At 32.8% G+C, this 13308-nt stretch overlaps 2 protein-coding genes across 10 annotated transcripts in view; one reads left to right on the top strand and one right to left on the bottom strand.

Annotated features, from left to right (window-relative positions):
- The window catches only part of LOC137631735 (band 4.1-like protein 4), a 773040-nt gene that overhangs the window by 509975 nt on the left and 249757 nt on the right, over positions 1-13308 (top strand). The gene's annotated exons all lie outside the window — the stretch shown is intronic.
- The window catches only part of LOC137631737 (band 4.1-like protein 4), a 97828-nt gene that overhangs the window by 14631 nt on the left and 69889 nt on the right, over positions 1-13308 (bottom strand). For 4 of the 5 annotated variants that reach the window (XM_068363636.1, XM_068363638.1, XM_068363639.1 and 1 more), the window contains exons 6-14: positions 13156-13244; positions 8219-8282; positions 7855-8012; positions 6592-6710; positions 6038-6110; positions 5444-5713; positions 4858-5004; positions 4386-4571; positions 3950-4162 (exon numbers count right to left, since the gene is read on the bottom strand). In XM_068363636.1, the coding sequence (XP_068219737.1) occupies positions 3950-4162; positions 4386-4571; positions 4858-5004; positions 5444-5713; positions 6038-6110; positions 6592-6710; positions 7855-8012; positions 8219-8282; positions 13156-13244 (1319 nt within the window). The remainder of the gene's footprint in view (positions 1-3949; positions 4163-4385; positions 4572-4857; positions 5005-5443; positions 5714-6037; positions 6111-6591; positions 6711-7854; positions 8013-8218; positions 8283-13155; positions 13245-13308) is intronic. The other variant, XM_068363637.1, reaches the window with a different exon arrangement.

Here is a 13308-nt window from a genome sequence, read left to right as displayed (position 1 = left end):
TAATATAAAATCAATTGCTGCATTCTATCAAATATGAAAATATACAGTGCTACAGAAAAATGGCAAAAATTAACAAAGTGCTCTCAGGAAGCAAGTAAAAGAATGAAAGCTAATCCAATGCATGATACATTGGAATTCCAATGTAATAAGAACACTAAGTGTAAATACTTCCAATATAAGTGTACTATATTTTGCTATTAAAATATGGAAGTTCTATTTTTTTTATAGTTTTTATTATTTATATGAATCTAACCCGAGGTTCATATTACTTCATCTTGAAGCTCGTTAAATATTGACGTGTCTAAAAATCTAAATACCCTGTATTTCCCATTTCCTTTCACTTTTTATTATTCTTCGCCTCTAGTGGAGTATGAAGTTTATATGGCAGTGTATGGCAACAAGAGTGCTTGGCTACGCTAATCAGTAACTTGCAGTATTTCAATCTTTTTACCTGATTAACAAAATAGGCTGCATAGCTCTATTTGCAAACCCAGATACAATAGTACTTTACTGATATTAAGGGGCTTTTTAGCTTATGACTGATAGAGGATATCTTCTGGCTTTGCTATTTATTGCGGGGTGATAAATATTCTCATTCTCTTTGTTTCAAGTGATGAGGACAGCCTTGCAATTTAAAAATCATTGTGCAGCATGTGTTAATTTACCAATCAATCTAATGGAAAATAAGTTCGGCTTATGGCTGACAAAGTTCATGTAAAGCATTCCAAATGTAGAAGTAAAGCATCTTTAACTTCTGTGGTGAAATCAGAAGACTAACAAGAGTACTCTTATCCTGGACATATCCAAGGATGATACTTCTACTTCAGTTTATTCCCGGGAAAATGGAATGTACAAGTCGATCAGTTAAACAGGAAAAAAATAGATACTAACAAAAGAGTGGTTTCTATATCCTTTAGTGTCAAGAGATTTGGAACCTGCGGGGAGAAGCTAATGTAGGCATATTTGTGACCTTCCTCACCAAAATGGAGGAGTTTTGCTTTCTGGATCTGGATCCTGTAGCATGGAAGGTCTAGGAGCGTTTCAGTAACAAGGATTAGTTTGGAAAATATTGTTGAGTTTTGCATTTTCCTGTTTTATAAACAAAATTGTCTATTTTGGCTATCAAGGGTTATAGGCCCATGTTTAATACCATGCACAAGCCTTGGATAAGATTTATCTGCTTCATGTATTATTAAGTATGTGCTCAGTTCTTTTTAATTAAGAAACCTCTGATTGTCAGCGTTATTTACAGTTATCTCAAAATGTTCTAATACCTTAAGAGTCCTTGTTTAGAACCTTTGGAAGACCTCCCTTTTTAAGATCTTGCAGCCAATAATATTTCTTTTAACTTTGAGTTCAGCTAAATAAATGAGTTTCAGACTCTTTGAATAATGAGGGTTCTGGTGTTGAGAAGATGACTTTCTCTCTTGACCCTCTCTTGGGTTAAGAATTATTTCAAGGTGAAAGGTCTACCTCTATTTTTCCCCCCATGTCATCATTAGAGAAAAGGGTACATGGTCCATCAGAAAATAGGTTTATTTGGTCTATTAGAGAGGTTCCTTTAGATTTAGAAAAGACTGAAAATGTTAGGGAAAAGGTTCCCGATTTGTTTTATAGAGTTAGGATTTTAAGGTATTTTCTCTTCAAGAATGCTGTCTTAAGAGTTTAGTGATTGAAGGTCAAATAGAATGGGATTAAAGTCAGGTGAGTGACTTGAAAGTTTGCAACTACTACTTCTTAACTTCTGTATGAATCATTCTTTGCAAAGAATTTTGGCAGCAGCTCAGTGGCATAACAATTCAGTTGTTGCTAAACATGATTCCAAAGAATTGTGGTTTTCTTATAAGAAATACTGGGTAATGTGGTGTATAGATTGGTGTCTTAATGAAACTCCTCAAATTTATAAGTTATAGTATTAATTTTTTCAATGAGAAGTCACTAGGTGTTGGGTACTGTGATAGCTATACAGTATGGGTCATGATCCTAATATTAATATTGAAGGTATGCATATGGAAGTAATTCTAGTTATTGCTTTACTAGTCCTATACAGAAGGGGAACCCTACTCTCTACAGCACCTTCACAGTCATTTTATCATGTGCATTCCAAGGCATTAAGCATTTCACACTGCATATTGCTTGTTTATTGTCAAATCCACACTCTCAAAGCACTTAGAAAGCACGAAAGTCTTCAGTTTCCACTAAAAAGCCTTAATATCTTCAGTTCCAATAATTTGAAACCATCTGTAAATATTCTGTGTCAACAAGATTTGTTGGCTGCACAGTATGTAGCAATTCTCTTAGATATTTAGGATGTCAAGTTCTGATAATCTGATGTGTTAATTATTATACATATTTTATACTCAATTCTTGCTTTAATAGCCAGCCAGTATAAATCAATTACTGTATAGCCTCATGGGTATTTAGTATTAATTTTTTTCAATCTGAATTGGAGAGTTATTACACAAGACTTGCTAGTTTACGGTTGTTACCGTTGACCTTATATTTATTAGAGGCAATTACATGCTAATTGGTGTACAGTATTCATTTAGGCTCGAATATTAGACTTGCTATTCTTTCCTTCTCTATCCCACCTCCATCAATGTGGAAATCAGAAATATGATCCTCAGGTGAAATTCATTGAGATAAAATGAAATACCGGTATTGATAATAAAATCATTTCGGATCTAGTAAAGATGAATAACTCCATGGTTCTTTTGTAAAGAAAGATAACTCGGTTATCAAACATGTGCAGTTGTATAAATTCATTGTTTTGATTCATAAGAACAAATACAAAAATATACACAAAATGTAAAGTAAAAATAAAGGTCAGTTATTCCTTCCTATATATATAAATGTAAGTTAAAGGATATAGCACATATGGTAGCTAATTTAATTTGTAGGCCTATTGGTCAGCAACAACACCGCAAAAAGCATAGACGGCATTAGAAGTTTAACGATTTCTTTTCTGCCATATATACCACACTCGTGAAGATACAAGTTTAAGAATTCTCGTTTCTATCGATGCACCCTTTTAATATGTGATTTTTATTGAATACCAGTAGCTCTTTATTGCTTGTGTGTACACACCGGTAGTCTTGACAACGTTAATAGATTAATTAGCACTTCCATTTCGGGGTGCTATACTGTTATTTTCTTTCTAAAGAGATTTTTTTTTGCTTTGTTTGCAAATTGGAGCAGAATAAAAAATAAAAACAAATTGGAGCAGAATAAAAGAAAAGAAAAGAAGGTAATACAAATTGTTCCCGAACTAAAAAAGCAAAAACAGTTAATAACTACCTCTTAAATAAAAAAAATAAGCCCTAAAAGTTTGGATATTAAAACCAACAAATTACTTCCTTGTAACTCCAAATAACCTCAATAACTACAGCACCCTGTAAAGATGAACTCTATACCTCATCTTGGAAAGATATACAATTCCATAACTCGTCTTGTAAAGATGAATAACCCTAGAGGGCCCTGGGGTTATTCATCTTTACAAGATCCATTATTTCTATACTCAACTTAAAGTTCATATCATGCCCTTCCCCTCGGCCTCCCCATTAACATGTGATGTTAAAAGGCTGTAGAACCCGAGACTTCAAGACAGAAATAACAATTACTGTACAAAATTATTGCCATAAACCATCATAGTAAATTTAATACTCAACTAGATGGAAAAGACTTGCAGTGAAAGAAAATGAGAAATATTTAGATATTAGGTAAGACGTCAATATTCAACCAGCTTCGAGAAGAAAGCAATAGGAACCTTGTGCAAGTAGAGCAATAATTAATTTTCTAATTAAAGGCTTTTCATATTTACATTGTTTAAAAAATTGTTTCACATACTGTTTACACAGCTAAAAATATCACCAAGAGAATACAGAATTAGGATAGCATTTCAAAGAAAAAATGTCTTAGCAGTTACAATTACAAATAATGCACAGCCTACCTTTTAGATCGTCTTGGACTCTTGTGTCGCTTAGTTTTAGGAGAAGTATACTTTATTTTGATTGTTTTTGCTGTCTCTACCTTGGTGTAAGGAATCTCTTTCAGCTCGGCTTCTGTCAAACCTTGGGCCATTTGCAATTTGAAGTCCAGATGCTGCCGAAGTTCATTTGGCAGCCTACTGTTCTTAGCTTCTGAAGGGGACCGTGAGCGCGACCTAATTGAAAATTCAGTAATAATTTTGTCAGTTTAAAGACAATTAAATCAGCATTTTGTTAACTATTTTCAACTTACTTGGTGAAAGAAGGCTAAAAAGAAAGAAAATAGGCATCAGTTCATTTTGAATGATTATCATTAATACTTGAAAGGATTTGCTTAATATAAAAATGTGAAAAGAATAGCAACAGGGGTTTGTCTGCATTTGTTTACAAACATATTACCTATGCTTTCTATGTCGTTTTTTATTGGAATGTTGATGATGATGAGAATCCGCTTCAGTGTCATGCCCCGAAGGCTGATATCCACTCTTGTGTGTTAAATCCCGGACAGTGGCAGTATGCCCTCGCATCTGTGTGTGTTCCTCTTTTACTTCCACCCACTGAGCATCATTTACTGCACTCCCAGACCTAAGGAGTTTTTATTGTTAGTTTTTAGTAGAAAATATAAGTACTTTAAACTGCATTTACTGTAATATTGTCACATGGGTCACCCATGATTAATTTGAATCCAACAATTTAAGAATCAATGGCAAGTGAAAACATCTGCAGTATGTGCTTCAAGAATGAAGAAAAAATTAACACAATACATTGATAAAGACCTGTTAAAAATAAAACACATTCTAAAAATTACCAGAAAAAAATGTTCCATCAATTTAACATACTAAGAATTTACTTATAAACAGGCTGAACTAACTTGTGACGACGACGTCGATGACGATGACGATGATGGTCCGAATCATCTGAATGGTGTCGGTGTCGGTGTCGTCGATGACCACGAGAGGATCCTTTACTGCTGGCTTCACTTTCTCCGTCTGATGATCGACCCCGACTTCTTCGGTGCCTTTTGATTTTTTTTTAAATAAAACCAAATATTTACAAAGCAATCTTTACAATAAATCCTTATTAACAATATGTGTATTATGAAGGGAAAAATTAACAAATATCTTAATTCTTATGCCCTCGTCTGTGGCTATGACTATAGCCTACTGGAATATGATTTCAAAGATTCAACTTGGAAATTAATAAAAATAGGTACAGTATCCAAACAAATGTTGGATTTATCTTTTGATAGGACAGTAGTTCCTACTGGAATATGATTTCAAAGATTCAATTTGGAAATTAATAAAAAAAAAGGTACAGTATCCAAACAAATGTTGGATTTATCTTTTGATAGGACAGTAGTTTTAAAAACTATGTTCTTATGTGAAGTTTGATAGTTGGGCATTTCAACTCAAAAGCAGGTTCATTAAACTATTTTTGAAACTTCTTGTGCTACACACCTCCGGTGTCCCCTAGAATCTACAGATGACTGGCTATCTACACTGGACGTTCTTCTGGATACTCTGGAGTTTTCCGCAGTTGCGGCAGCTGAATGAACTGATCGAGGGGACTCGCCTCGAGGCCTATGATCTATACTTCGATTGCCAAGAATTGTGGCAGTACCTCCTGAGCTAGCCACCCCAGCTGGATAAGGAGCTGATCTAGTGCTGCGAGGGGAATCACTCCTGGGGCTAAGTGTCATGGAGGTGCTACGATACATGTGAGATACCCTAAAAAAAAAGAAGTCATTAGCAAAATGAGAGGGTCATTAATCATAGTTCACTGGCAGCCTTCGTATTCTAATTAAATAAATTAAACTGTATTGATTCTAAAGTGTTATGTTACTGGTGTAAAGTATATTTACAATTTAACAGTGTAACAGGCATATTTATAGTAGTAATGTACATAATTTATCTTAGCATTGTATTTAGGATTTTTAATAAACTTACAAAAAAAAACTAAGGAAGAAACACAGGATATTTATTAGTAATAAAAATAAACTTTCAGATGTAACAATCTTGTACAGTATATGAAACGATGGGACACACACTTACGTTGAAACAGGTGTGGGAAGCTGAACAGTACTTCGAGTTTCAGGTTTTACTTCAATGTCTTCAACCCTTGGTGCTATGAAAAAGCAAAGAATAAAAAGTGTTAAATTACTTTTTAAAAAATCTTACACATACTAGTTACCAAATATCACTTTCACGCCACCCGTCATTTCTCCTCCCTCAGTTTTAATAATACTCGTGTATGACTTTTCACACTACTGTACTTTCTTCTGAAAACTTCATTAAAAGACTCTGAACAAAAGGCAAATACTTACCTTTTGTTATTATCCAGCATCGGAAAGCCTCTTTGTGTTAGCACAAATAAAAAAGGAAATGCATTCAAAATTGAAATTTGTAGCTTTTGTTACTCACTAAATAATGACATATGTATGAGTACATAAGAGTGATTAAAATTAAAAAGGATAAGTAATTATATTAATACTGTCGTTTGTGAGTTTCACAATTAATGAGATTTATATATATATATATATATATATATAGTGTAATTCCAAAATTCAATGTAGGCCTGAAGAAGATTAGAAACTTTTTGAACTTACTGTCTTGTGCACCCTCAACGATACGTCTTTGGTATCTCCTACTGGGCATTCTTGTGAATTCTGGTTGAGTCCTGGAACCAAGTTTTGCGTCCTGTACAGCTTCCTTTTCCGTACGACCACTGAGCGTAAAAGAGGCATAAAGAAAACATGTTTAAGAATATAATTGCTGGTCTTTCGCCCTTCCTATATAAAGACACATTTTAAGAGGCATTAATCATTAGGACCTAGGATTACATTAACATACTAATCTTTCAAATTCACTATTCATACTTACAGTACTAATATGCCTTCCATCAAGAAGATTCAGTAAAGGTTAATTACATGATAATAGTTTTGCCATCAGCAATAACTCAAAACTATTTCTTAATATGAAAGACAATAAAGAATACGAAATTGTATCATCAGCTTTACAAGTAATATTTCCATTTCATGAACAAAATTGTTTTAACTCAGTAGGCCTACATCAAATAGGCAGTATGATACATTTAGCAAATGAGTAATAAGATAATTGTGTTACATATGTTACTTGAGAGAGAATGCATGGTATTTCTAAAGATCTATATTCTGTAACCAGGCAAAAAGTAACATGGTTTAATATTTGAAGAATTATGATTTGTAAAATAATAAATTTATATCATTTACAGTTTTCGTTTACAATTCATACTCACTTAATCGATTTATAAACTTTTGTTTAAATGAATAAAAAAAGATGATAATTAAGTTGACTTGTTTATTTCTTAAAAAGTCTAAATAACAAGACTGAAATTTTGGGAGGCGAAACAGACATTCCCCCACACTTCAGATATGGATTATCCAAGACTGGAATCGTCTTCGCTTGTTGCAATCTTGGAGGAATAATGGGTTATTCCTACAAAATGGCTATACTTGAGGAGAGAGAGAGAGAGAGAGAGAGAGAGAGAGAGAGAGAGAGAGAGAGAGAGAGAGAGAGAGAGAGAGAGAGAGAGAGAGAGAGAGTAGCTTAAATGCAATCATGTTTCTAATTATATGAGTACACAGTTTAACCTATCTTAATACGAGACCTAAAGGTTATAAGGCCTCCTTCCAGAAATCTTAGGAAATTAAAGTTTAAGACAAAAAAAAAAAAAAAAAAAAAAAAAAAAAAAAAAAAAACACAGAAATTGGGATCTGGAAGTACGATCTATGGAAATATAGATAAATACAAGATAGCAATACACGTGTATGGTACAGAAAACCTTAGTGGTGACGCACTATACTTCATTAATGTTAAAAAGCATATCGTACCTGTACCTGAATTTGGACCCCAGCGAAAAGATTGCAGCTGGAGAATTTCCCGATGCTTGCGTCAGCCTGAAGAAGGCGTGGTGTTCCACACAACACTGCCACAAGTGCTTGCAAGCTGCTTTGCTTGGCGTCTCAAATCCATACGTGTTTTCTGAATTCTGAAGTTCAGAGAAGAGTACACTTTTACTAATATGAGGCTGTGATTTGCAACACATTGCTTTAAAAAACCGTGTCATCAAAATAAACCTCCCCTTTTCTCAGTATCATATGGTACTATTGAAATAATCAAATATAAAACATCAGAAATCATAGACCACCATTCGTCAACAAATTTCAACGGAGAGAAATTCTAAACATCACTTACATTTTTGTCTCTCACGCGAAGCATGAAGAATCTGCCACGGAAGTAAACCTTGGATATTCTCGGCCTGCAAGTAGAGAAGGATTATGTAAACACTTGTCAATCTTATCTAGAAGAATACGAAATGCTTTCCCATTAATACGTAAATAAAAACATCTACATAACACACAATATATATATATATATATATATATATATATATATATATATATATATATATATATATATATATATATATATATATATATATATATATATATATATATATATATATATATATATATATATATATATATATATACAGTTTATAATAAAATATATAAATATTCAAAATGAATACCATATTATAATACATACATATATATGCGCAATATATTATAATACATACATACATATATATATAATATATATATAATATATATATATATATATATATATATATGCATATATGTGTATATATAATAATAATAATAATAATAATAATAATAATAATAATAATATGGTATATACGTAAACCATGTTCCTTACAATATGAAGTTAAATATTTTTTCGGTCAAAATACATAACACATACAAACACTATTTTTCAACACAGTTTTATCCGTCATTTATAAACAAAACTAATAAAAGTAACACGAGAATAACATGCTACATAGAGAAAATAAAAATCAGTGACGAGAAAGAAAACAAAAATAATTTCCACCCAGACATCAGTGACCCCTTAATCATATCCCCCATCTTTTCCAAAGAGATGACACGCCACGAGAACCCATCTATTTTCGCTGTTTCCTTCTTCTCTCCGATTTCGTCTCAATTACGGAGTCCTAATCCTCAGCTGGAAAGGAGACCGTGTCCCTTTCATTCTCGGCACCTACAGATGGAGTGACAAAGGCGCCAATTATCACCTAGCCAGGAAAAGGAATCAATGTAGGGGATTACGGGGGTTGATGTGGAGGACCAAAGGTCAACCTCTATTGGAAAAGAAGGATGACAAGAGAAAAAGAAAACGAAAAACAAATAAGAATCCCATAACAATTATTTGACAAGCAGATCAAAACCTAATAGATAAAAATAATAGTTTATTTGGTTTACGAGATTTCTTAACTATCGCTTTCAAAGATATTATTAAAGCTGTCTGAATGCGAGGGGAAAGTCGTTTACTTCACTATAACTATGTTTGACTTTCCATTAGCGATACTCACAATGTCTATAGAATTCAGAGACGTGCATTCCATTTACCATACAAATAAAATAATACAAATGGTAATATATCTTTTATAATGTTTTTTTTTTTTTTTTTTTTTTTTTTTTTGTATTCACAGTAAATATAGTCCTCTGTTATTATCATCGTAAAGTCACAGCAGGGTAAGAAAGGGATAATGATGGAGGCGGAGAGTTTAAATGATGGAGATGAAGTTGGAGGTAAGTGCTGGAATAGATGGGTGGATGGAAGGGGGCGTGGTGGAGAGATTCCCGATCTGACACTAACACGTACGTAATCCTAAATTTCTCTAAAGGCACTTGCAGTGAGGGCGCAAACGTTTCCCTACGGTGATAATCTTATCAATTCCTCAAAACAGTTTCGCAGTTCTTTAGGAAGGAGAGAGAGAGAGAGAGAGAGAGAGAGAGAGAGAGAGAGAGAGAGAGAGAGAGAGAGAGAGAGAGAGAGACTAATCAAATAAATAACTGAGGATTATATATCTATACCCGTGGGTCCTTACATGGAATCTTATTTTTCTCGCTTTATTAACATATGGATTTCTATTTTTAGAATAACTGCTAGGCAATTCCATAGTTTTTTATTAATTTCTTTCAAATACAATAATAATAATAATAATAATAATAATAATATTAAAAATAAATAATAATAATGACTGTAATAGATTTGAACATTCTTCAATGATGAACATGTGAAATCATAAGAATGATATTTTAGTAATATACATGGAATCTGGAATAACTATTCTTGATCTTCAAATACACGAATTCGAACATGGTCGATTTTATTTCTCTTTATACCACTTTGAAACCGAAAAACAACTTATGCATCACATCGCGTGTAGCAATCCGAAGATACCTTATAGCTTGAGAATGTACAAGCAAATATATATAAAAAATACATTTGCCTCGAAAGGGATAAAAGATGCAAACAATTATAGAATAAAGAATAGCAGTTATAATGATAGAAAATGTGAATACTGTAAAAAACAGTTTACAAAAGAAATAAGAAGTTAAGTAACTATCATTACGACGCTTCAGAATTAGGCAAAAAATGTACAATCACGGCATGAAAATAATCAGGCAATAAAAAAATCCTATCTTTGACGATGGAGATTAAAAAGGAATTAAAATAGTGACAACAAATTAAAGTATAGATTCATGTTGTTATTACCTTAACTATTGTTCTTTCGAAAAACCATGTCATTTACACCGAGACAAGTTCTACATCTATACATGACACAATCTACCGAAAATCAGACAATAATAAGAAGGCGAAGGCTAAGAGGAGGAGAATGAAAAAACAGGTAAGACCACATTGATTCCTTATTTACTTTCAATCATGAAAGGAATGCTGTCCAGGTTACAAGCGCCACAGGCAAAAGCACAAGTGGAGGTTGTAAAGAAAGACGCTGTCCTAATGATTGGTTGGGGTTATTTCATCAAGATTTTTTCGCTCCTTCAACCACCAGCTAAGAACATCCGCGTGAGAGAGAGAGAGAGAGAGAGAGAGAGAGAGAGAGAGAGAGAGAGAGAGAGAGAGAGTGAGTCTACACTATTGATGTAATATGGAATAAATAATGTTTACCTGTCATCTTTTATATGATTTTCCTTACCCGAAGCGTAAACTACAACAAAAGTTATCTAATGTACAATAAGTGGCCATGCTTGGATTTTAATAGACATTCTATCATGGTAAAGATTTGCGAGACATTCTAACATTTATGCCCTACAGGAAGAGCCTTGGATGTGTTCATTTACCCATACCATCAGATATCACATCAAAATAAGGGAAGAAAATAAAGACAAAAAAAATATTGTTTCCATTATAAACATTCCAAATACTGTAGCAAGATTCATTGTCCACTAATTAAAAGATCAAAATGACAGTAGGAGGTTTTCTTAACAATCGTATAATCAGTGATGTCACTCGTAAGTTCAAGCAAATCCTTTAAAATTGTATTGATATTGTTTAAAGTACGTGGAAACAATTGCAAAAGAGGAGAAAATAAATCAAAATAAGAAGTTTTTGTAAGCATATATTCCATCTAAAAGTTAATTTTTAATTTCTTGCGAATGAAAATATTTAAGATATAAACTGCTTTCGAGAAAGGACAAGAAGTCTACAGATGATTTATCACTTGCAATATATATCTTTTTTCCCTTTTATTGAAAATACTGTACATTATACTGTATGAATATTTCTTCTATAAACAAACGCAATGATATCACACTGCTTACTCCACCTAGTTTGCTAATAGGAATGCCTAGAGGCAGCATTATGAGACCTTTAAAAATGTTTTAAAATTTACAACCTTTTTAAAAATTTTAATATACCTAAATAAGTAATCTTTAACATTCTCAATATTTACTTGAATATATTAAAAGCCACGAAAACCTTTGCGAAATATAATTCACAAGATTTTTAAGATTTATTTAAGATATACCTTTTCTTGCAGATTCTCTCACTGATAAAACAAATTAGACATAGATCGACTGATAGAAATCCGGTTTTATGCCCAAATCAGATCCCACATATGAAATTTTCTAATAAAACATTTGAAGTGGTTCTGTACTTATGACTTGTAAATCTAAAATCAAGTTTTGGTACATGGAGAAAGGGCCTGGTCTTGACCTTGCATATTCTCCCAAATACATTTTTAAACCAGTCTGGAGTACCTCATTCTTTCCACAAAAAATAGAACAAATGCATCATATTTTCTACCTCACCACAATTACTTCATATTTTCTATATGTAATTTATCTTTCGTTGTCAACACGCCATCTATATTTTTATTCAAAATTTACAATTCGCATTTGTCCAAATAACTTTCCAGTTAAACAGTGGGTAATGCTGCACATTTAACGTAGATTCTTCTTTCAATGGGAATCTATATACGACTACTCAAGCAATTTACTTAAATACAAACTGCGTTTACCATTTCCTCACAATAAAAGGTAGGTACTATTGCTACATAATTTTGTTGCCATTAAGTAAAACAAAATCATGTAAAAATACACCAACAAATAATTTACCCTTAAAAATACACCAATATTTACTTAAAATTTATCCCGATAACCTTCGTGAAAAGTAAAAAATCTAATAACTAACGATTTGCAAAAAAAAAAATAATAATTTTGGTATATCCCTTCCAACCTTGATTAATGCAGTGTAGTTCTATCAATCGGCTTGTAGGTGCCATTCTACAAATACAAGCAAGGTCTTTAGCCTAAGTTCCATCTAGTCTTGAACCATAATTGTTCTCAAGATACGGGGTCTATATTTTTGTTTGTCAAAATCCATCAATCTGTATACTTAAAGTGCAAGTTAAAGCAGTGGATATCACGTTGCCATCTCTAGTGAAGTCATCCGTTTATAAAAGTTATCAAAACCATTAGCGTTCATTGTTATACTACTTACCTAACAGAAAACCTGAGCAGCGAGGCAGATTCATTTTCTTATTCCGTGAACTCTAAACCTTTTTTTTTTCTTCACTCTCACTCATACCCTCTACCATCCATACACTCTAAGGCTGACTTTTGTCTGTTACATAATCACCACTACGACTAAGTAAATCTTAATCAGTTTCAGGTTTATCTACCTTTGTTTGTATTTTCATTAACTTCAAACATACTCTGTATACCTGTATAGCAAAAAACTTCTGTAGAAGATAAAATGAAAGATTCTGCACCAAGGAAACCAAGGGAGATATGTCTACTTACCAAAAGTAATTTCCTACTTTGGCTTTGTTCCTCAAAACGATGACACCAGAGGGAGTTAAGCCGAGAAAGTATTCAATATTATCTTCTCCCTGGAAAGAAAAAAAATATGTTAAGGGGATTCAACCATGCCAATAACTAAAGCCTAAAATGCCA

This window comes from Palaemon carinicauda, chromosome 40 (genome assembly GCF_036898095.1).
Source record: "Palaemon carinicauda isolate YSFRI2023 chromosome 40, ASM3689809v2, whole genome shotgun sequence".
NCBI lineage: Eukaryota > Metazoa > Arthropoda > Malacostraca > Decapoda > Palaemonidae > Palaemon > Palaemon carinicauda.
The sequence above is the reverse complement of the archived record's forward strand: the minus strand, read 5'-3'. Positions and strand labels throughout refer to the sequence as shown.